Below are 26,227 nucleotides of genomic sequence, written 5' to 3'. Positions count from 1 at the left end.
GTCAGCTCTGCTTGGGGCGGACGGAGCGGCGTTTTTTGCGCTGGCCAAGACCGGCCGCTCCTTCCAGCAGCTGGCCGGCGAAAAAGATGGGTCCGTCTCGCGCCGCCGCCGCCTTCCCACCCCGACGGGCCTTCGCCCCGGCGCCGCGAATGAAGAGGCTGGGCGCGCTCTGCCTCTGCCTCTGGATCGGCGTCGCCTGGGAAGCAGGTGAGGCAGCGCGGGCGCGCCGTCGACGGAGCGCACGCGGGCGCCGGCAAGCGGCTGCGCCAGGTGGGGCGGGAAGGGACGGAGACGGGCTGGACGGCCCCGGGTGGCAGCGTGCGTGGCAAGCTGAGGTGGGATGGAAGGACTCGCGCGGGTGGGTGGGAGAAGAGAGACAGACCGCTGTCTTCCAGTCGACCCTATCCGAATCCAGCGGGGCGGAGTAGAGGCTTCCCCGACAGTCCCCCTTTAGCTCTGCCCGAGCACCTTCGCCCAGCGCTGCCTCTTTTCCTGCTCTCCCTCGCCCCGTGTGAGTCATCTCTCTTGCCATTTTAATAATAATAATAATAATAATAATAATAATAATAATAATAATAATAATAATAATAATAATAATAATAATAATAATAATAATAATAATAATAATAATAATATAAAGTTGGAAGGGACCTTGGAGGTCATCTAGTCCAACCCCCTGCTCACGCAGGAAACCCTATACCATTTCAGGCAAATGGCTGTCCAGTCTCTTCTTAAAAACCTCCAGTGTTGGAGCAGTCACCACCTCTGGAAGCAGGTTGTTCCACTGGTTAATTGCTCTAACTAACTAATTTTACACGGGGTATCTCCGTAACGTGTCGGGCCGCTCAAAGTTTGGATTCTAACACCCGCTTTTGTCTTCTTCGCTGCCTTCCGTATACTCCGTTCCTCTTGGACTTCCCCTTCTTGTTTCTTTCCACCATTCTGGGCACGGCAGCTGCCAGCTAACCCAGGGGTAGGCAACCTCGGCTCTTTTATGACTCGTGGACTTCAACTCCCAGAATTCCTGAGCCAGCCATGCTGGCTCAGGAATTCTGGGAGTTGAAGTCCACGAGTCATAAAAGAGCCGAGGTTGCCTACCCCTGAGCTAACCGAAGCTTCTTCCAGCGCGTTATCTTTTTCGACGACGTTGAAGAACTGTACTTCATTCCACCGGCAGAGGGCACTCTCGGGTGTTTTATTCCCCCCCCCCCTCTCGTCCAGGCCGCCCCAATTCCTTAGAAAAGGTGATTTGGAAAGGACGCCTCCTTATCAATCTTGCTATGAGGATGATTTGCTTTGTCGATTTAGGATAAGAAGAACCGGGTGCTGGTTCCTTAGGAAATCTCTTCCGAGAACCTGTTCTGAGTTATCTTGCCTCTTGTGTTTATATGTACCTGATACGTTTTTAAAGTACAAGTCTGGTCCTTAAGATTGCTCCTGGTCTAATTTAATTCAATGGGCTTTCCAAACGAATACGTTTGGGATTGAAAAACGTTTTTGCAGGGAAGGGATCCATTTGTATTTCCTTTTTCAAGGGACTAGATGAGGTTTTGCTCTTATTTGTTATGTATATGTCACGTGCCCTTATGGATTCTAGCCTGTTCCCAATAAAATAAAACCATAAGTGACCCTAAAACGTAAAGATTAAAAAAAAATAGTCCTTGTAGGATCAGCTGCTCCCACCTAAACTTCATACTTAAGTCTCTGATAAAACTTGGCTTTCCCAAGTTTGTCACATTTATCACTCTCAGTGACCCTGGGAGGCTTACAAAAATAAAAACCCAACATACAACAATAACAAAAAATACCCCATCCCACCGGTGACGGCAATCAGTCAAACAACCCACAAGTCTGAGTTCTCAAACCTGTGGCAAAATCAGGTCTCCAGTACCTTGCGAAAGAGTATCAAAGTGGGGGCTGGTCTATGTAGGGATGATGTGCCAAAGGAAGGGAGCCACTACAGAGAAGGCCCTTCTTCTGGGTCCTGCCAGATGTACTTCCATAGGAGAGGGGACTCAAAACATTACCAAGTTCAATGATTGGCAATATAACTGGGCTTTAATAATTGGTGAATAAGCTATAGAATTCTTTAAAGTAGAAAAATGTTGTGGAAAAATAAAATTTCAGTCCAATTTCTTGAAAGTTCATTTTTACATGTATACTTTCTGACTAATTTTAAAACTGGACAAAAGTAGGTGTACATGGGTGAAAATAGCTATTTCAGATGCATGTTGCAACAATCTGTGCCTATCTTGCTTCTGGTGATTTTAGCACTTATCAATAAAGCAAAATGGTACTTGGGTCTGAATAAACATAAGCTGGATCTAGCCCTGTAAACCGCCAGACAAACCTGAAAGTGGATAGATTGTCTGCGCAGGAATGAACAATAAAATAAATCTGTAGGCTGCATTTGCTGACATGGAGAAAATGCTTTTGTAGCAGACTGATACATGATTTGCCTAGAGTTCAGCTGAGAGGCCATAAAGAGCTAGAGAAACCACAGAAAAATCTTACTGCAGGAAGCTTTATATGTGGTAAGATCAATTTTTGCAGCGTAAGATCATTTCTGATAGTCTCAGCTCTAGAAACATCATGATTGTAGTGTATTATTTATTGCTATTCTATCAAAAAGTGATATAAAGCAGGATCCTTAAATGAGCAATAGTTGAAATGTCTATGGAATGCAGCACTATGATACTATACAATGATCACTGCCATATGGGAATTTAATCCAAGGGTGTATTATGTGAGGATGCTGCTGCCTTTTTTATACTAGCTTAATGCATATACCATAGATGTTATACTCTGGATTTGAGTGATCAAGCTACAATATTAAAATACATTTTAATTAATGTTACAACGAAGACTGAATTTACATACCTTTGCCAACATTTCTTAGGAATTGGCAGGTAATATATAGCAAGAATGATATCAGTCTTGAATGCAGAGTGCATGCTGTCATATTCAAATAAGATAATTTACTAATGAGGCATTGGGATATTGGAGTTAGAACAGGAGTGCAAGATGTGAGGCCTCTTCATCAAAAGAGAGCAGGCCAAAAGAAAATGTATTATTTTGTGTATTGAATTTTTACAAGTTTGGGGCAGTTTTAAGGGGCAAAATTGGAGTTTCTGCAGTTAAGGCTCCCATTTCGTCCATTAACATTTTCAAAATCCAGGCTCTACCGACTTTTGAAATGCTATTTTCAACAGGACACACAAAATATAATGTGGCCCTTGAGCTGATAAATGTTAGGCACCTAGAGTTAAATTGTAAAACATAGCTTTGGCTACTTACATAAGAAATAGTTTTAAACTAAACTATCATGTATTTAATAATGAACTTAACTGTATATAACATTTACATACCATAGTTGGTTTTCATAACACCCTAAGCCAAAAGCATCTAAATGACCCTAAGGTTTAATGTAATGTGTAAACCAAGCCGGTCTCCATATAATCTATTTCAGAAATAATAAAAGAAATAAGTTTTTTTCTGTCATGGTGCCTGCCTCGTGGAACAGGCTCTCCTAGAAATATGGATGACCTCAACTCTGTTGGCCTTCAAGAAAGCAATGAAATCTGGTGTGGTTGATTGATGGATGCAAGTTTTATTGCAGGTGGCCACAATGTTGTTTTTGTTTGTTTCAATTTTTTTTAAAAAAATATTGTTTTACTCTTGTTTCACATTTAGAATTCCTTCTGGTAAATGGGTGATCATAAAAGATTGCAGAATGAATAAATAAAACTTAGATAAATATCTAAGCCCATTAAATCAGACTTTAGCCTTAATGCATTAAAACAGCTTTGTTATTAATTACTTTTGTTGGGACAGGAACTGAGAGAATGCTGTCTTTCTGATCCTCATGGATTTCCCTTGGTTACTTGATAGCATTGGACAGAATTCCTTAGAAGAACAATTTTGTGGGAATTGGGGGATTTTGTTGAAATAATTAGGTTTCTATCTTCTGGTTTGCCACCAAAGGTTTCTGCTTTCCCCCATAGTTTCTTGGTTATGTATCCTACCGAGTTCTCTTGTCTTTGCTTGTTAATGCCCATATGAATCTTCTTGAAAATATTAGCTAGGGATTTGAATATAGTGTCATGCTGATATACCCTATGATCTATCTTTGCATTCCAGCTGAATAATAGAGGATTTGCAGGTACCCAGCTGAAACTAGGAGCAATGATCAGTTTGATGAGAGTACATGCAGTAAAGCTGATTCTTGATGAGATGTGGTGCAATGGATAGGTTTTTTGATGAGACTGTGTGCAGTGCAATCTTCCTTGATTCATAAAAATGGTGGTTTTAAGGATAAGGAATGGTTCTACTCAACTTTAGCTGGTTCAGTATGTACTTTCCCACAATAGTCTAGCTTTGCATGTGAAAAATGAAAATAAGTCATGTCCTAACCAAAGTCTTGCCTGTGGTAATGGTCCATTCTGTGGTGATTAAAGAAGTATTTCCACTGATTGAATTCTCTTTAAAAATGTGGGGTTTTTTATCACTTCATATTTTACAAATTTAAAACAAGTCATTTCCCCTTCCTAATGCAGTTCTGGAACTTGAACTGAGATATGTGTTAGTTGTCTATTTGTGGCCTATGTCCATCTTTTAGTTGTTTTATGGATCATTTAAATTTTTGTACTGACTGTAATGTTATTTGTCTAGGGATGTGCAAGAAGAATTATGATAGATGGCGATAAAATGTACCCTTTTGAGACACTATATGTTTGTTGAAAAGCTGCAAATGACAGTACACACTTAAATCCTTCTATGTGATAGGATATTAATCAAATATAATTTCAGGTAAATCTGTATAGAATCAAACTATTTTGTACAGCACAATTATTGTTAAAAATGTTGGCATCAGAAACGGGTTTTATTTCTGAAGATTCCATTCCAGTTGTCACAAATATTTTAAAGCAGCAAAATTACGGGCAAGAGTTTCACAGTACAGTCTGATAATGCACGTGGAAATAAGCTTGACTTTTTTGGTGGGACACAGTCCAAAAGACATCCGAGTAAATGAAAGGAGCCAATCACAGTGGTGCTATTGACTATGCAATCATTGACTGTAAAGTCAAAAGGGCTTGTCAAATGTATTCAATCGATTATGTTTATTTCTACAGTAGTGGATTCCTAACTATCCCAATGCTGAGCCAACTAAACCAGTTAGCAAAAATGGACATATCACTGCCATACCACACCCTCCCCCACCACCCTCACTTCCTTTCAACCAAGGTTGTGAATTACCTATAATTAATCATGATGAATCTATGGGCAGCACCGTTCCTGGTTAATGACAATAAGTTACATGGTCTTGTTAGTTAGATTGGCTTCTATGAAACACAAACTGCATTGTAGTGTTTCATTGTTTTTATTTTTGGCTAATCTGTACACTTTGAAGAGTGATGAAGATTGATTTTTATTCCAAAATTCTGACTGTAAAATGAGGGACTAGACTGAGGTACATATCTGGAGCCATATAACTTCTTAGACTGCAGCCCAAATATAACTCTGCAGTGGTTAAGGTAAACAGACTCAGATCAGAGAGATACAAATTCACTTTCATTTCTCCAGGGACCTCACTGGGTGGGAGGGCCTGGGGGGACTAGTTTGGTTGGTTCTTGTTGATGTCTGTGAACTCCACAGAATTGTTGGGATGAAATAACCAATTTTCTCATATTAGTCACCTTGGGTTCTGTGGAAAAAAAGAGAGGGAGGAATTAAAGTTGTAGCCATGATGATACAGTGGTTAGAATGCAGTGTTGCAGGCTAACTCTGCATTCCACTGCCAGGAGTTTAAGCCTGATGGGGCTCAAGGTTGACTCAGCCTTCCATCCTTCCAAGGTCTGTAAAATGAGAACCCAGATTATTGGAGCCAATATGCTGACTCTGTAAGCAGTTTAGAGAGAATTGTAAAGCACTGTGAAGTGGTATATAAGTCTAAGTGCTATTTCTGTTGCTATTATCCTGGATTAGGAAGGCTCAGTTTCCAATCTGTTTTCAAACCATGAAGTTTGTTGGGTAGCCTTGTTCACTTACCTGCAAAAACATTCTAATTTGCCTCATTTTATTGTGAGATTAAACTGTATATTGGAAAAGAATCCATACAGCATACCTTACCATGAATGCTTTGGAGACGTGTTAAAAATATCATTAGTTAGTACACATTCTATAAAAAGATAGTAACTTTTGTAATTTCAAAAGATTCCTTGCTCTTTTTCTCAACAATCCGCTTAGCAAAATTTATTCTAAAATGGCTCTTTAATTTGAACAATCTGGCAAAGTTGATTGATATCTGATATTTAAATAATGTGATCTGCAGTCATCACTTGAATTCATTTTCCTACTAACCAATCTAGCCACATGATTAAAGGTATACTAATTTGATTGACATGCCCAGTTCTATGGATCAGATCTCCATTTATAATGAGAAAACTTCTAAAAGTATCCTTTGGCAAAAGGCCAAGTAAAATCCAAACCCTCCACTTCTAAGAATGTAGTTGACGGAGGCAGACAAATCCTTGCAGCAGACATACTGGATCATACTGATACGATGCAGAGGCATATGGAATGTATAACTGCCTCCCTCTTCCTTGATAGATCCCCAAGTGCTATGGCACCTGCTTCAGTAAAGATACTTAACATATTGTGCTCTATAGAAGTTCTTCCTGGCTGCAGCCTGTGACTTGGTGCTAGGCATTCCTACGGAGTGCGATACAGTCCTAATCTCTCCTTTGTGGCGTTGAAGAACTTTTGCAGCTGCTTAGTTATCCAGTGACTAGTAAAATTAATCCTAGAATTTTATGGTCTGTGGATATCTTAGAACTTATTTCATGCCAATGAGGAGGACATTCAAGTTAGTGCCGTGATTATATTTTCCAGAAGGTCAAAACTGTATTGCTGCTGAAAGAGTGTGGTTTACTTTCTTAAGTGCTTCATCGTTTCATTCAAGATAGCCATCCACCTCCATTATTAACTCTGGCTCCACCTCAGATAAAAATGGTCTCTTTGGCTGATGATCTGATGAAACAATGGGCTGCTGGATGAACCAGTTGTGGAGCAATTCAGGATTTGAATATATGAGGTTATGTATAATATATGTAGCTTCAAACTGAAGCTATCGCCTCCCAAGAGAAATTCTGGAAGTTGAAGTCCATATCTTAGAGTTAGCAAGTTTGAAAAATATGCTATAGCTCAATGATAATGTATTCTTTGTAGCAAAACAACCCATGCAACAACCCAACAACAAGGACTGGGAGTACTCTGGTTTGAAACTCTGGAAACGTGAGTCCCATTAAGTAGTTTGATGCACGCATTGTCCTACTCCAGGAATTGTTCTGATAATAGCTTCTCTGTGGTTTAGTGTAATGTAAACTAGCAATTGTGGCTTGTTTAACAGAAAATGATTGAGATAGACCACTAGGTTCCTCACCTCATCAGATTTCTCACAGTAAAAATAATGGGTGTACAGAATGCTGCAAATGTTCCAGCATCATCTTTACGTTTACAAACGTCTCAGAATTCAAATCTTTCTTATTTAAAATATATGGGCAATTGCAGTCTGTTGTTCTTGGAATGAGCATATGTAAGATGCTTAGAATCATGATTGGGGTGACATAGAAGCGCAATTAATGTATTCAATACATGATAATTTGACATCAATATTCTTTCCAACTTTTCCAACTTTCACTGCCGACATGTAGATATAGGTACCTCCTGACATCTGAATATCTTTTATAAAGCCTTCATTGCTACTCTACCAAGTCCTAGTCCATGGCATATTTTTACACCGCTCATTCCCTTACTGTTCACAGTTGATACCAAAAGACAAAAACTATATATTGCTGTAATGTCATCATTATTAAACCAAGCAAGGATAGTAGGGTTATTTTCCAGGATGTATGATAGAGGGATAGCAGGTAAAACAGTGTAAAGAAATGCTTCGTAACAATTTACATTTCCCATTCTAGCCAATTAATGAATGTGTACTGTACTAGCAACCATTTTGTAACATGATCCCAAATGTTCCTACCTAAAAGAGTCTTTCTGGCTGGCCTCCTCCCTTGTTTGAAGACTGACTTCTCTCAGTGTTACCAGGATTTAGGGAAACAGTCAGAACGTGACCACCTCAGCAGGCATTTTAGAGGCATTTGAAGTGAGAGAGATTCCTCTTGTGTAGGAATATAATATTATGTGGGTTTGTAAGCTGCTCAGTGTGGAATATTTCTGTGTAACGTTTGACTGGTTTTTTAACTGTTTAGTCATGGTACGATTGTAAGCTGCTGAAAATTCTTGAGTGCAGTATAGTTCTCTCCCAAAACCGACTGGCACAGGGGGCGCACTACTGTAGATTTCATATACCTGTAATGAAGCTTCATACCTACAGACTCTTTCTTTAATAGGTAGCCTCCTAAGAGTTAAATAAAGAAGCTTAGCTGTGATGCCAGGCGTGATGTCTGAGCCTTTGGTGGTAGAGGTCAGCAGTGGTTCATGGGAAAGGAAAAATTGGCAGCTGGGCCGGATATCCTGCATTTCCCCTCTTCCTGCAGGCGCTTGAACTACGTTCCTTATTTAGCTTTCCTGATAGGCAGGAGAAATCTAGTGGCGGAAACTGTCCTAGCCTGATAACAGCCCAGAGACCTTTTTCTGATGGGTGCTGTTAGGTATTATGGCAGGCAAAGGGTTAGTTTTCATTATAGCTGGATGGGACAGAAGAGCCACACGACTGGCTTATCTTCCCCATGTTTTCTCATTTAGGCATTGCTCAAGTAGACCATTTAATAAATAGCATTTTCCACTGGAGGAGGCATGTACATTCGAGGTCTTTGGTTTACTCATTCATACTGTACGTATGCGACTCACTTCGCCTTCTTGTTAGAAAGCCATTGAGGCTGTGAGCTGATGACGTTGTCCAGGGAAGTTCTGGTGGAGGGGCTGAGTCAGCTGATGCGGGGTGGGTGGGTGGGGGAGTGCTAGGGGAGAGAAGAGGAGAGTCCTGAAATGTAGTATAGCTTCTTGGCAGGTGTCCAGACCTGGCAAAGTTTTCCACTGACTTATGTTAGTAAGCTAGCACTTAACAATGGCATGGTATCTAGTGACGGAGGGTTTTTTGGCTGGAGGTCAGGCAGAATTCTATAACCAAGCAGCATTAAAAAAAAAAACCTTCGTGACATGTTCAGCATGGATCTGTTTGCAAAGACCCACACACTGATTTACAAATGCATATGAGAAGAAACAAAAATATTTTAAATATGTGTATCCACTGTGCGTATGTTAACTTGGAATTTACTTATGGAGCAGCATGCCTCACAGATTCTACAGGCAGGTCAGGCAACATGACTTTAATCACATAATACGTTTTATAATATGTCAACCAAATAAATGCATGTTTGGTTGCTAAGCTTGGTTAATGGTAAAACTGGGTAGTTTTTTTTTTATCTTCAGTATATTGGGTGATCCGAACCTGTTTGGCCACTCTGTTCTAGTATACTATATTGTGAAAATCCAGAAAATGGCTTAATTCAGTAGTAACATATTGTGCTAACACAATCCATTTGCGCACTTAGCACATCTTAGGTTTCTCCAGGATATCCATTCTGAACGGGACATCTAGTCATTGCAGCCTGATACTTTTGGAGGGCTTCAAATTGAGAAAATCAGAAGTAAAGGTTGACATGTCATGAATGGTTTGACGTGGTGATTAATAGGTAAAAACCAGAGTTCTAAACAAAGAGTTAAATAAATCTAAACAAATAAAGAAAAGAAAACCAAATGCACAAATACATAACACACTTACTCCCCACCAACATTAACCCTCAAATTCATGGCCCAACTAAATGAGTCATGCAAATATTTTCAATCAGTAGAATTGCAAGATGCCAAGGCCCAGAATGTTGTTTTTCCATCGTGGTCTTTGGGGGGGGGGGGTGTCTCTTGAAATCAAACCTTTGGAAGGCAAGATTGGTTTTAGAAATTTATTAAAAATAATAGTTCTGAAGGGCCATGAAAATCAACTATGGTAACATCTATAGTGGTTGTATTGATATACTTTCTTTTGCCGTGGATGTTTTAGATGATATTGTAAACCTTTAGGAGTCATTGAGATGTTGCAGCGTAAAGCAGTATAAATTTCTGCCTGTCAAGTTCTTAGCCAGACAACCACTGAATATTAGCATCATATTTTGGCTTCAATGCTGGGGCAGGGGAGCTTTCAAATGGGATACTGTCTGGGTAAGGGTGCCAGGTTTTGTTTTGTTTTTTTGTAAATCATCCTCCCATTTCCATCATAGGTAAAGGTAAAGGTTCCCCCGCACATGCGTGCTAGTCGTTTCCGACTCTAGGGGCCGGTGCTCATCTCCGTTTCAAAGCCGAAGAGCCAGCGCTTGTCCGAGGACGTCTCCGTGGTCATGTGGCCGGCATGACTAGACGCCAAAGGCGCACGGAGCGCTGTTACCTTCTCACCGTAGTGGTCCCTATTTTTCTACTTGCATTTTTTACATGCTTTCGAACTGCTAGGTTGGCAGAAGCTGGGACGAGTAACAGGCGCTCACTCTGCTACGCGGCACTCGGGATTCGACCCGCCAAACTGCCGACCTTCTGATCGACAAGCTCAGCATCCTAACCCACTGAGCCACCGCGTCCCCCTATTTCCATCATAACTCAGCCATTATTAATGGGTTGCTTTTGCTAGTATTTTAATGTCAGATTGGTCCCAAAGTGGCTGAAGCATGAATCCAGGGAGAAATTCGGTGGAAAAATAAGCATTTTGGTCCACTGATTTGTCCCTACGTATGCTCGCTGCTTATGTCACTGGCAGATTTTGCTGAGTTACCCTGTATTTACATCCTGATTGTTTAATGATGTATCAGACTTTGGGGGGGGGGGGTTTGCTGCAAATAACCTTCAAAAGGAAGTGTGAAGATAAATGTTTGTTAAGTCAGACCATGCACCTTGAAAGATACTCCTGCCTGTTCAGTGCCCTTTCTCTTTATTTCAGCCCTCTGTCTAATCTGTTTTCCTTGCTCATAGCTGAAAGCTTTCCACATTTCCACTGTAGCATTTAGCATCTGCAGGAAGGAATAAAGACAATCTAGCAGATGGTGGCTGTACTACTAGAATAGCTAATAGCCGTGGTCTCCGGAGATGTAGACATAAAGAAAAAGAGCAGGGTCCTGTAAAGTGTGCCTCAGAAAGAAGGAAGGAAGTTTTATTACTGGGTTAAATACTAAATTCGTTTTTCTTTACTCAATGACTTCCTAGGGAATATTGTCTGATTGAAACTGGGAATAAAAATTCCAAAAATTACTTCAAAGACCTACTCCAGAATTGCTTGGCCTATCCAAAAACATTTGGCAGATCAGAAATTTTATAGAAATTACACTTTTCTTTACTTAAGGAGAAAATCAGGAAGAACCTGGATAATCCCAAAGATGTAGAATAGCTTTCTCTGCCCTGGTATCCTCCAGATGTGTTTTTTGACTTGGTACTCTCTGGAGGATGGAAGGTTTGGGAAAACTATTGCAAAACAAAGATATGTGAACTGCCAGAGCTCTGTGTGATTTATGGGATATGCAAGGCCCCTGTTCTCAGTGCTTTCACTGAACATCCATGGGGGAAAGCAATGGAAGTTAAATGATGACAATGCTGGTGTCATTGTGCAATTGCCAAGTCTTATATATTAGAAGCGCACCTTGTGGCACAATGTAATTTCTGCATCTGTGGTCTGTTACAGCTATCTCGCAATGTGCAATAAGTAACTGGTGTCTAATGAGAAGTAAGTTTCATTGAGTTCACAGGGCTTACTTCCAGCCAGATAAGTAGATACTTTAGCAGCCTGAACTTCTCATTTACATCAGACCAATACCACAGATTTACATATTTGGTTCTTTACATATTCCTCCTCTGCTTTTTATGTCATCCAGGCCTATGCTTATAAGTTATTCTTCCAACAGTACAATAAATGTATACAAAATGTCAAGTGGTGGGATTCAGCCGGTTTGCACCACTTCGGCAGAACCGTTAGCTAATTTTTTGTTGCCCAGACCCAGAATGGTCTTCCAGAAGTGGCATCCACACAGAGAATTTGAATCCCACCACTGCAAATGTATGTGTGTGTGTGTGTGTGTGTGTGTGTGTGTGTGTGTGTGTGTGTGTAAATTTTTTGGCTTGCTAACAAAAAATAAAGGGAGACAGCAAGCCAAAAAATTTACACAAATATGAGCTGCCACTTCTGTGGCTACTGCCTGTAGATGGCCTTGGGTTAGGCTGAAACAGGAAATAAGATTTGTCCCGTGTTTGGGACCTAAGCAAGTGCATTCTAAATACTTAACAAACATTTAAAACATATATATATATATATGGATCTTTGGTCATTCGGGTTTTTCCCCACGTAGAATTGAAGGTGTAAGAGCAACGTTTCGACCATGTTTTTATAGTGGGTGTCAGTTTGCTTATTGTGTGGTGGCACCACCACAAACACCAAGCCGAACAAAAGCAGCACAACTCACCAGCTCAGGTCTAAGGCTGGCAGCTGAGACCAACCCATCCACTCAAAACACACCTCCAACCAATCAGAACACACACCCCATTCAAAACACACTCCCACCCAATCAGAACACACCTAATCCCCCACCCAATCAGAGCACACCTCCACGCACAGAACACACCCCCTCTGGCAGTTTAAAAAAGAGGAACAAACAGCCACTACCACATGCTTCTCCCAGAAGAAGGAAGCTGAAGCCACCAGCCTAAGGATGACGGATGGGATTTCGTCGAAACGTTGCTCTTACACCTTGAATTCTACGTGGGGAAAAACCCGAATGACCAAAGATCCACATACAAACACCTGCGAAAACCTCAGAAAACATATATATATATATATATATATATATATATATATATATATATATATATATATATATATATATATATATAAATGTAAATGCTTGTTAACTATTTAGATTACCTTGCTAGGCCCCAAACATGGGACAAATCTTTATTTCCTGTTTCAGCCTAACCAAAGGCCATCGACAGGCAGTAGTCACAATAGTGACAGCTCATATTTGTGTAAATTTTTAGATTGCTAACAAAGAATTAAAGGGAGACTATATATAATCAATCAATTGTTTGTGAATGTGTATTATGCAGCTCTTATCTTGAGACAAGATTTTTCAACTTGTAAGCTTAATTCGTGAATGGGAGAATTTCCATAAAATGCCAGGATTGTTGGCTAGCTGGGAGACAGAAAAAACATTCTTAAAAAAGGCAGTGGTGATCCCCTTCCATACTGTCACTAAAAAAACTTAGACAATATGTTCATGTAGCTGTTAGGAGTCAAACTCGAATCAAGTAAGTCTTTACTTTTCCACTTGGAAATAAATATATAGATGAAGAAAGCATTGCCAAAAGGAATGAGAACAGAAATGTTATTTGAAATAGAAAATAGAATGTGAATTTTGTCCAACATATCTGGAAGAGAGGGATTTTTATTTATTTATTTTTTAGCTTGTTAAGTTAAGGAGTGGCTAGTCCAAGGCTGTCTACAAGGAGGATTAAAAAAAATCAAAACAATTGTGGCCCCATTCTTGACTTTTTTGACCACTCTCCATGGACCCTTCTAGGCTGGCTTACAGTCACCTTCTCAGAATGGTGACATGATAGCAGTGTTCCAATATCTCGGGGCTACCACAAAAAAGAGGGAGTCAAGCTATTCTCCAAAGCACCTGAAGGCAGGACAAGAAGCAACGGATGGAAACTAACCAAGGAGAAGAGCAACCTAGAACTAAGGAGAAATTTTCTGACAGTTAGAACAATTAATCAGTGGAACAACCTGCCTCCAGAAGCTGTGAATGCTCCAACACTGGAAGTTTTTAAGAAGAGACTGGACAGCTATTTGTCTGAAATGGTACAGGGTTTCCTGCCTGAGCAGAGGGTTGGGCTAGATGACCTATAAGGTCCCCTCAACTTTATTATTATTGTTATTGTTATTATTAAAGCTAGCTCTGTACAATCCAACTCTAAAACTCTTGCCAGGTCCATTTAATTATTTTTCAGTCATTTTGTTTGGGTTGACCCAAAATGTAGTACGCTTCATTCAGAGGAGAAAATAGTTATGTTTCTTTTTGCCATCTGAAAATTTGGAAATTGTTACCTTGTCTGACTGCACTTTTTATTTTATTTTTTAGTTTATGTGTGTTTTCACCCTTCCATAATCTCCAACTCATAGATATGGGAATAGCCTCATTACATGCTTTTTATGAATAGGCTCATATTTTACTCTAAGCCAAAATGTGAGTTGGGTTTGTGAATCCAAGAACTATAGTTTATAAAGAGTATACTTTGATTTACCTTGAACTCAATTCATGTGGCTCATTCAATAAATCAGTTTCTTTCTTGTCCTTACCTCATTGTAAATAAAATCTCTACAACGTCCCAAGGGGATATTTTTTTGAGTTAGATGGTGCAACATGTAGAGTTAAATACTTAGAAAAAAGTTATTTAGAAATCTTCAAATAAGGAAACATGCATACTTCAACAGGTTTTTCTTGTTATAATATGCTGTCTTATTCATCAAAATTCATTTCAGTATAGAAATTTCTGGCCCCTTTGCATTTGTGCATTGTACCTTCGCTACAATGTAAACATATACACAGAACTAGTTTAAATGATTTTTGAATTGTGTCAAGCTTACTCAACTATTAAATGCTATATCTTTAATAGTAACTGCTATCCTAAAATGGAAACAATTAGTGTATATAAACATTTTCTTGCTATTGCTCTGTATTTTTTTTTTAGTATTGCTAGAGTTTGAGTGATCTTTTTAATAGTTTTAGAAAGGAAAATAACAATTGTTGATTTGTCTTTTTTAAAAAGAAGTGGTTAGAAGATTGATGATGTTCTGGGAACAATCTGACAAATGTTTATTAATATTTCTTTTTAGCTTACAGTTGATTAGTAAGACTACAAAGATAGTCATATGTAGCATGTTGGCTAACATATTTTTAAGCACAGTGGGGGAGATTTGCTATGCGTGCAAATTTTTTGCGAGCTATTTGATGCCCAGGATATCTCTTATCAGGTCATCTACCATCCTTTTTAACATTGTGAAATCTGTTGTTCTTATTTCTACTATTTTATTCATGAGGAAAATCTATGAAGGAGGCCTTCAACCTGGAGGCTGAGGGAGAAAAGCATAGAAGGATACAGCACTAATCTCAGAAGATACTACATGAACGATTCTATCTCTGTCTCAAATTAAGGTTTCTTACTGTGTGATGTCTGATTATTCTTCCAAATTTATTTATTTGTTTAAAAGACTTCTACGGCCTGCCCATCTTAAACACAATTTAAAACAATAAAGCAATAATTATAAAATCATAAACCACAAAGCCAAAAAATCATAACCTCAATCAGACCCTTGAGAGGCCCCACTACCAAGTCCCAATATCCTCACTTTAATTTAGTGTCTGAGAAAAAAGCCAGGTCTTGGTGAGCTTCCAGAAAGTCTAAAAGGGTGGAGAGAGCTGCTGAATCACTGGAGGAGGTATTCCATAAAATACTGGTAGCTGAAGCCACAGAAAAGGCACGCTTCTGAGGTCCCACTAGATGGCAAAATATGAGGGAAGTGACTAATCTAACCTGGTAGGACATGTAGATATTCCCAGTTCCACAAATAATCTCATCCTGTGCAATATAGGGCTTTAAAGGTGATAACCAGCACCCAGAAGGAAACTGGGAACCAGTGCAAACCTAGGAACACCCAACATGTTGTGCTGCCTTCTGGACCAGCTGTAGCTTCCAACTGCTCTCCAAGGGCAAGCCAATGTAAAGCGCATTGCAGTAATCCAAATGGGAAGTGAGTAAGCCATGAGTGACCGGAAAGGGCGTAACTGTTGCACAAAACAAATTTTTTGACAAGCACGCAATAAGTTTACTAAGCTTTAAAAAAAAGGCCAAACATGTCTATTAGGAAAACAATCTATTTCAAAGAAGAAAATGGTTTTGGCCACCTATCCCTAAAGAATCATAGAGCTGAGAAAGGGAGCAATTTTTAGAGATAATCCTCAAATAACTAACCTAACTGAGCCTGGAATGATGCTTGTAAGTCATTACAGTTGTAAGTCAAGGCACCCACATGACCAGAAGTAATTTTGTAGTGGCAGAATCTGTGACAGTTGTTTAGTAAACGCTGCTGTGGTTAACCAAATCCATTCATTTGAAGGAGTGATTTTTGCCCAAAACTGACCCAAAAACCCCCAAGATAAATCATGGTCATGTGACTGTGAAGTGCTGCAACCGGTGGTAAAGTTGATTGCTCAACATGTGGTAGCACATTTATGGCAGCCAGGGGTGCTTGACTGGGCAAAAAACACTCGTTTTATCACCGTGATAACTTCAAACAGTTCTTTTATGACCAATAAGGACTACCTGTATCTCTGAGAGATAATGTACAACTCCTATATGATAGGAAGAAATCCAACTACAGAAGTTGTGCGTGCTCCAGCACTGGAGGTTTTTAAAAAGAGGCTGGACAACCATTTGTCTGAAATGGTATAGGGTCTCCTGCTTAAGCAGAGGGTTGGACTAGAAGACCTCCAAGGTCCCTTCCAACTCTGTTATTCTGTTCTGTTCTGTTAAAGTTTTCACTGGCTTTTGTCTAGTCTGAACCAAACTGGACACGGATCCCAATAGGGCTGTGCAGCAAAGGAGAACGCCCCACCTGTTGAATTTCTCTCAGGCAAACGGATTGCTTGTAGAAACTGACAGGGATGGAAAAAAAGAAGGGCAAACCCCTTGAGTAGCAGTTATTGGCAGGCCAGATCCAAAGGAAATGCTTCCAGTGAGTAAAGGGTATCCCTCCCACAACAGTTGAAATAGGACGTACCTAACTCCCGAGACACAGAAAGGCTGCTGACAGTTCTAGTCCAAGAGGAGATCTGGAGGGTGGCTCTAGCTGACCTGATGGCTTCAGACCGGATGTGTGGCTACCTGACAAGCTAACTTTGGCTCAGGGCATCTCTGAGAGGATGGAGTGGGGGAGGGGCAGGGGGAAGGCATTGGAGGCAAGGAAAGGAAGGCTGACAGTGTGAAATGCAAACATAGGCTAGCAGTGATGAAGGCTAAACCTGGCCAGAGAACTCAGGAAACAAGGCTGGAGTGAAGTGGGGAGGGGTGTGATGAGAAGGAGTTTCCTGGAGAGGCCAGAAAGAAATGCAGAAAGATAAACAGGCAAGAGAATGCAGGCGAAAAGAACTTATGCTGTTTCCTGGGCCAAACCCTAAGAGGGCGCTGCTACGTTGACAACTCCTAGGGGTTTCAGCATCTTGGACACAGCAGCAAAAAAACATACTCAAGACCAAAGTCACTGTTGCTCCCACCCCCATGTTTTCCTCTAATCACAAAGCATTATTCATAATACCGTACTTGAGAATATGCCAAGAACGCCTGGAGTCAGGACCAGATATTTGAAATGCAACACTGTGCCCCTAGGTGAGCATACCTATTTGACTATTCAAGGCTATGCGTTACAGTGCTGCTTTCCATTAATCCATGCCAAATTTAGGGAAGTACAGTGCCCCCTCTGTTTCTGAGATGGTCAGATAATCAAAATGTGTGAATGTAAGATATAAACAGATCCAAACTGAACTGGTGGGCTAGCAGGCCATGTTGTTGTTGTTAGTTGCAAAGTCGTGTCCGACCCATCGCGACCCTATGGACAATGTTCCTCCAGGCCTTCCTGTCCTCTACCATCTTCTGGAGTCCATTTAAGCTCACGCCTACTGCTTCAGTGACTCCATCCAGCCACCTCATTCTCTGTCGTCCCCTTCTTCTATTGCCCTCGATCTTTCCCAGCATTAGGCTCTTCTCCAGTGAATCCTTCCTTCTCATTAGGTGGCCAAAGTATTTGAGTTTTAGCTTCAGGATCTGGCCTTCTAAAGAGCTGGCAGTCAAACGCCACGATCCCAAATCCTTAGTCTCTACCCACACCGAACAACACCAGTTCAATTGGAGCAACACAAAAATCATCATCCACGCTACCACTTGCCACGCTCATGAAGCCTTCATCGAAGTCTGGCACTCACAAGCAGTTCCATCAACAGACATTGACCTACAATCAGCCTATGAACCCCTCAAAATCCAAATCAACCACACAGCTAACCAGAGGCAGCACCGACCCTCAATCAACTCACGCAAGGCCCATCTCCCCCCCCAGCAGTTCACCTGCCAATGACCCTGACCAGATGTAACTTACCCATCACAAGCCCCTCACTGATGACTCACCCCTGGCCCATCAAAAGACCCATCAGAAAACCCTCACTTGACACACCCACACCTGAAGCCTTATAAACAGAGAACACTGACGCGTCCCTCAAACTGTTACCTAGCCTGATAAAGTTTGGAAACCAACCCACAGGCTCAGAGAATGAACCTTCACCCTCAAAGCAATCTATTTCCTATAAAATGTCTCAGAAGGCCAAAAGAAAACCTTATTAATAAAGTTGGTGAATTTAGACACACCTTCTATTTTTCACCCAGCATGGTTGCTGGCTCTGGTTTAGGAAAGACATTCAATCTGCCAGACATCAGCATATATGTTATATGTTTCTAAAATTCATTTAATGAAATATTGTTTATACACACACACACACATACATACATATATTGTATGCATTCACATACACTGTACACATACACACATCAAAATATTATATAAAATATACTGTATATGATATAAAACAAAATTATGAAGTATTTTATACAATATATATGCTATTATATTAAAATATAATATATGCAGCATTGAGGTGCATGCATTTGATTTTAGGGTATTAAATGTTTTGTTAAAACTTTGTAAATGTTAAATGTTTTGAATATATAACTTACGGTATCTTAGTTCTAATGCTTATTTTTATTTATTGTTTATTATTTATTATTAGATTTATATACCGCCCTTCTCCCGAAGGACTCAGGACGGTGTACAGGGCAATTAAAATATAAAATACAAAAGTTTAAAATAAATTAAATTAATTAGCCCTAACCAATAAATTAAGTTAAAAATAAACCCCAAACCCTTAGTCCAGGCCAGCCTGTTCAAATAGCCAGGTTTTCAGGTCACGGCGAAAAGAGCGAAGGTTGGGAGCCATCCGGAGCTCTACAGGCAGCTGATTCCAAAGGGCAGGCGCGGCCACAGACAATGCTCTCCCCCTGGGGGCCGCCAGCCGGCACTCCCTGGCCGACGGCACCCTGAGGAGGCCCTCTCTGTGGGAGCGCACAGGACGAAGGGAAGTTGACGCCGGCAGCAGGTGTTCCCTTAAATAATCCGGACCCATGCCATTTAGGGCTTGAATCTCACCCGGAGGGCAACTGGGAGCCAATGCAGCTCACGGAGAAGAGGTGTCACATGAGAGTATCGGGAGACCCCCATCACAACTCGCGCGGCCGCATTCTGCACCAGCTGAAGCCTCCGAGTGGTCCTCAAGGGCAGCCCCATGTAGAGAGCATTGCAGTAGTCTATTCGAGAGGTCACGAGCGCATGAGTGACTGTACGTAGGGCATCTCGGTCCAGATAGGGCCGCAACTGGCGCACCAGTTTTTTATTTTTTACTTTGGCGCTATTAAGTGTGAATCAAGTGCAAAACAGCTATTTAGAAGTGAAATTTCACTGGCTTGTATTCACTGTGTTACATTCAGATGTAGAATGTAACAATTGTCTTTATGTTGCTGATCTGACCTTTACTTTCAGTCAGATATTGCTGCATTCTCTGCTCCAGTGCTGCATGTCTCAAAATGCATTGTTCTTATGGATACAACAAATAAGTAAGATGGGATAATGGCAAGAAATTACGTGAGCATCTCTATTAAGGAATGCTGGACAGTCTGATTCCACTTCTTTCCATCAATATGTTGTGAAATATATGTACAAATGGAACTGCAGTTAAATGCTTCAGTATATCAGCTAAACGTTTTATATATGGTCCAATAATATCCCATGAATTTCAGCACAAGAGGATGCTTCAGATCCTCTGTATTAATGCCATCTAATGGATGGCTGGAAGCATGTCTTCTCTGTTGAGGCACTTCCCTACTGGAGCAGCATTTTCCCCCCCACACACACACACTTAGATTTGAACCCCAACCTTGCTGTCCTTTCATAAGGCATGAAACATCTGGCTTTTTCCCTGAGTGCTGGGCCAGGCTGCTGAGTAAGCCCATCTTAGTGCGATGATTGCAATGTTTTCTTCAGATACATTGCCTTTTTATTCTACTGCCTAGTAGCCTTCTAAAATTATGTGTTGTGTATGATTGATAGATAAATAAAATATTTGTACAGTGATTGTTTCCTTTTCCCTGTGCAAGAATACACCTGTTTAGAAATCTTAAATTTTCCTCAGCATGCGTTTACATTTCCCTTTTGTTCCTCAGTGACAGTTCCTCTTTTGTAATATGATTAATGCCTTAACCCACACACCAAACTGGCTTTTTGCGCTAACTGGGGTGTTTATTTTATTCCTTTTCTTCTCCGGTGTAAAATGTTAAGGACCAAATGCAACTCTGGAAAACGTTGAACCAGTAACTTGGCGGGAGACAGATTTGCAGTGTAGTTCCAGTTACTACATCTGCAAAGGAGAAACGGAAGAGCACACAAGCTCAGAAGCAGGAAAGCAAAATCTGTGGCCTTGTCCTGACATTCCTGGTGCTGACATCACTAGTCAGCAATAACCTCTGTTCTTGTTGACACAAGGAACTAACCCAAAGGGCTGTCTAGACATTGAGTTGACTGCCAACTTATTCACTAATATCTGAAAGTGCTCAGAGATCAACTTGGAGGCAAAAATGAGGGGAAAGGGAGAACTGAGAAAGGAAACGCCATTTCCCTTGTTTAATTTTTTTAAATGGATTTTATTCCCATCACTAAAACTGCTCCTCCTCCCTCATGCTCACCCTTTCTCTCTGGCTGAGTATGGACAATAATTTGTGTTCCCCATTCTCTACTGGTTTATCACCACCGAGCCATGGCGGTGCAGTGGTTAGAATGCCGTATTGCAGGCTAATTCTGCTGACTGCTGACTGCCAGCAGTTTGGCAGTTTGAGTCTCATCAACTCAAGGTTGACTCAGCCTTCCATCCTTCAGAGGTCAGTAAAATGAGGACCCAGATTGTTGGGGGCAATATGCTGACTCTGTAAACCACTTAGAGAGAGCTGTAAAGCACTGTGAAGCGGTATATAGGTTTAAGTACTATTGCTGCTTGAGACATCAACTATAATCCAGCTACACCTACTGCAATCATTGTAAGAGCAGATGGATTGAGACAGTCTGACATTCCAGAGTTGGGTGAAGCACCAAACAGGAAAGCAATATGGTATGTAGTATCTGGAAAATTTTGCTTATCGGTGTAAATTCGGAGCAACAAACACATAATGTGGAGTTTCTCTGAGTAAATGGCAATTTAATGTGATGTGTGAATTCAATTTTAGAATCAAGCAGAGTGCTGTGAAACGAGGGGTTGTTTATGAAATTCATAGTTCTAAGGCAAAGTTTATTTCTTTAAACAACTGGAGCTGTAACAGGCAAATTAGCTATAAAAATACACTAGCTACTGACACCACCAGCACCCCCATAGACTATGTCAAGGAAAATTCAAGCCCCTATGAGGAACCTTGAACAAATTATTGTTAAATTCATGTTATTCTTCTAACTCTGGAGCAAAATCAGCTGGTGGTTTCAATTTGTAGGGAACTGGAAAGGTATTAAGTGAGAAGGACAAAATGTAAATACCTTGCCGGGAGGACACCTTGTTAATCAGCAATTCTAGAAATTATTTGGGGGTAGGGAAATGTGAAAAATGCTGAAGCATACAGACAGCAAGGAAGGAAGGTGCAAGAGATTTCCTGCTGGAAGAAAAACTTTTAAAAACACTTGGAAGCCTACACCACCAGGAAGACGTTTTGACTGAGCTTGGCTACCCACTTGGCCCTACTGAGCATGTCAAGGAAATAGGGCCTTTCCGTCACTCTGTTTCTGAAATATCCTGCCAGCAGAAGAAATCCTGAGTCTTTGAGTGACTGGCCATAGATTATAATAGCTGTTGGGAATAAGCACATGGAGCTGCTAGGGCTGATATGGGCCCCAGGAAGAATGAGATGTTTCTGCAATCACTATAGGGCAGAGGTAGGCAACCTCGGAGCCGAGGTTGCCTACCCCTGCTATAGGGGAAAACAGTGTAGCTTGGAACAACCTATAGGAGAAATTTATAGTAAAAAGTGGAGCACAGTAGAACAGCGGCCCCCAACTTTTTTTGTACCAGGAATCAGTTTCTGAGAAACTGAATTTTACACAGACCGGAGGGGGTGATGGTGGCAGGATGGGGATGGTTTGTACACTACCTAGTCCTAGAAGATCCTCATATGTGCAGATGAGGTTCCTAACAGGCCTTGGACTAGAACCGGTCTGCAACCCAGTGGTTGGGGACCACTGCATTACAAGAAACATGAAAGAACATATACAAATTCCACGCACTTTAATTTCTTCTTTTTTGCTAGTATGTGGCCTAAACTAAGCCAGTTGTGATTTATTGAACAAATCATGGTTAAATCATACCATAGGATAATGTTTGAACCAAATCCCTGTGGACTGCTAGTAACCTGATCAGTATAAAATTTCAAATCCCTGTGGACTGCTAGTAACCTGGATCAGTATAAAATAACTGTATGATTTATCTTCAGAAAAGATTTGTTGTGCTGAAGGAATTCTCTATTATACACAAATTTAAGTGAAAGAATCAAATATCAGACATTCTAAAATGTGCAAAATTTTCACAAGAACATTTATGAAACAGGTTTATCACCACCTGTTTCTTACGCAGAAGTTCCAATAAATCAAATTAATGGGATGAGGACAAAAGTGCAGTTATAAAGTCTTTCCACAGGATTTTGGACCACATGCAGTAATTTTTAATTGTTATTAAAAAATTCAACCCTCTTGATCTTCAGTATATTCAAATCCTCCATCAAATCATGAAGTAACAATTGATGAATAGAAATGCTTTTTCAAAATTTCACTTACAGTGGTGAAATTATGGGCCTGGTCAGAATTTGAAGTTTCTCTGAAGTCTGTATTCCTGATAAGCATTGAGTTCTGAGCTCTCAGCCACCTATCTGAAAACTAAACAATACATCTCTTTTCCATTTCACATAATTATACTGCAATCCTTCAAGGGATTCTTTAAATTCTTCTTTACAATACAGCTGCTACCTCCATTCAGTACTTGAATGTTAATCTGCTTTGAATTTGGAGCAGGGGTGAAACTGTGAGTATGCAGATCACTTAATGAAAGGTTTGCTTAACTATTGTTCATTAATGGCTTCATACAACCTTCTAAACATTAAGCAGTGATTTACAAACCCTAGAGATATGAACTAGATCACTATATTTTTGAACTCCTAAAGCTTCAGTGACAAGGTTAATCCTAAAATATGCAAAGGTTGTACTCACTGGCATATAACTTACTTTATAATGGTATTTTTGTAATGTTAACCAGCTGTGTTCTTGTTTGGCTTATTCACTATAATAAACACATATTATGGACACCCATTTAGAGTTGCTGTGCCAGACTTGTCCCAGTGGGAACGCAGACCATTTCTTACTTCTCAAGAAGAAGAACTCTGTCATCCTTAGCCATTCTTTTTGGGATTCAGACTCCCAGGCCCTTTAGGTCTCTGTCACTCTTTTGTATATTCTCTCCCAGTCCTCAGTGCCCTTTTTATATTGTACTGACCTGAACAGAACACAGTATGCCAGGTGTAGTCTAGCCAGTGGAGCAAAGAGCAGAGCTATGGCTTCCTATGATCTTGACACTATTGATGCAGCCCAAAATTGCATCGGCTCATTTGACAGCTTCGGCAGATTGCAAGCCCATGCTTAATCTGTAGTCTACAAAGAAATCCAGGATCTTCTTGCAATTAACTACTGCTAAGCCAGGCTCCACCCGTCTTGTACCTGTGCATCTGACTTTTCCTGCCTAAGTGCAGAACCTTAACATTTCTCACAATCAACTAATATTTTGCTAGATAGGGCTCGGTGTTCACGTCTATCAAAATACCTTTGAACGCTGAGCCTGTCTTCTGGAGTGTTAACAATCCACACCCCATCCCGGCATCGTAGGCAAATTTTATGACCATCCTTTTTATTCTGTGATAAGAATACTAAGCTCAGGACAGAATCTGGAGGTACTCCACTGCATTCCTTCATGTGGACACAGACTCATTAAAGTCTCCACGTTGTTGAACCAACTATGAATCCATCTGGTTGTAGGACCCTCATTATTCCAGTTTATCAAGAAGGAGGCTGTAGTTTATCAAATGCCTTACTGAAGTTTAAGTACACTACGACCACAGCATTTCCTTAGTTAACTAATATAGTCACATTGTCAAAGACAGTAAGTAATAAGATTTGTCCGGCACAACCCATTTTTAAAAAAATCCATGTTGATTTCTGGTGATAACCCTATTCTTTCCTATGTGTTTGCAAGCCTATTGCTTGATTATTTTTTTCTACGATTTTTCCAGGTATTGATGCTTATTGGGTCCACTTTTTTCCCCTTTGTAAAATGTTGGAACACTCCTGGCTCTTCTCCAGTCTCAGGATTTCTCAATAATTTTAATCAGTTGCTGAGATGACTCCAGCAGTTCCTTTAACGTCTGGGATATAATCCATCTGATCCAGTATACTGAATTCACTTAGAGCAATAAGATGTCCTTTCACCAATTCCTTACCTATTATGATCAGCATTTTTCTAATGTCGCTTCCGATAAGCTAGATTACTTTTTTCCCCTTTTGTGAACAGTACATACAGTACAAGATAAGAATGAAGTAGTTCACTTTTTTTTTCTTTGTTGCCTGTCACCATCTTGCCAACTTTTCCCAGGTGGACCACTTTGATTTTCCTCCTGTTCTGGATATACCAAAACAACCTTTAAAAAAGAAAAGAAAAGGAAGAATTGGCATTCACAGCAAACCTTTGCTCATGTTCAGCCTTACTCTTTCTGATGCCTTCCTTGCAAATTTAGGCTATTTCCTGATATATTGCCTTTCCATTTTTCAAATCTGTCTTTTTTGTTTCTTAGTTTATTAGAAAACTCTTGATACAACCGTGCAGGTTTCATCAGGTGTCTCCATTTTTTCCCCTCTTTCTTATTGATGATGTTTGCATTTTAATGAAACCAAAATTTTCTCAACAATACAATTTTTTGAGCCAATGGTTCATCTTCAGAAACCTCCATCCTTGGACCATGACCATTAGTTGGAAGTATGGCTGAAAATGCCACCAGTGCTCTCCTACCTTCACCCTTGTAGTCTGTAGATAAACTTCCTCCATCTTTTCTGGCAGTGCCATTTGTTTCAACATGAAACAGGAGAAATAGATACTGATCAGTAGGGCTGATTAAACAGTAGGTCTGTTTCTCTGAGCTGTGATTCACCCATCACCATTACATGTCTTTTCCTTGATTCTGTGGCAGTCCAATCTCTTTCTTTAGTTTTAATAGGATGCTGAGTGGAATCTCTAGAAATAGGTGAGTCTTCCTCCAGTCAGAGGGCTTGAAACGGGTTGTGCAATTCCATTGACAGGGACCTTCTCCTAGTTTTTTTGTTCTTCCGAGAAACATGCTGCGATTCTTCCTCCTTCAAGGTAATGTCTTCCTTCCTATGATGTTTTCTTGAGACATCCTTTTCCCTTGTCCAGAAACCCCACACCTTCCCTGATAAATCTGAGTGTGGCCAAGTGGGCTTCCTGCCTCTCTACTCTCTACTCTGTCCTCCAGCAACACAGTAACTTTGCACTTGGTGCAGGCGTAGTTGGCATCTTCCTCAGGCAGAAACACAAACATGGCAAATACCTTGCAGGTTGCCATGTTATTTTTTATCTTCTTTGTGTCTACATGCCTCTCGGGGCTTGTGCAGTCTTGGTGGAGCAGTGGGCTAATGCCTACTTAAGTAACACCAGCTGCCTGCAATTAGTGCAGGTTTGCATCCCACCAGGCTCAAGGTTAACTCAGCCTTCCATCCTTCCGAGGTAGGTAAAATGAGGACCCAGATTGTTGGGGGCAATAAGCTGACTTTGTAATAATGCTGCTTGGGGTGTGTGAAAGCCCTAATAAGCAGGCATATACATAGAATGAAGGCTACTGCTAAGTTTGTAAAGCCGCCCTGAGTCTTCGGAGA

General features: G+C 40.6%; 1 protein-coding gene across 1 annotated transcript in view; it reads left to right on the top strand.

Moving 5' to 3' along the window:
• Window positions 1-56: 56 nt before the first annotated feature.
• FLT4 (fms related receptor tyrosine kinase 4) overlaps window positions 57-26,227 on the top strand; it is a 115,095-nt gene continuing 88,924 nt past the window's right edge. Inside the window, exon 1 of the mRNA XM_081316397.1 lies at window positions 57-207. Coding sequence (XP_081172523.1) covers window positions 87-207 — 121 coding nt within the window. The 5' untranslated portion in view covers window positions 57-86. The remainder of the gene's footprint in view (window positions 208-26,227) is intronic.

The sequence above is a fragment of the Vipera berus genome (assembly GCF_964194415.1).
Source record: "Vipera berus genome assembly, chromosome: 2".
Lineage (NCBI taxonomy): Eukaryota > Metazoa > Chordata > Lepidosauria > Squamata > Viperidae > Vipera > Vipera berus.
The sequence above is the reverse complement of the archived record's forward strand: the minus strand, read 5'-3'. Positions and strand labels throughout refer to the sequence as shown.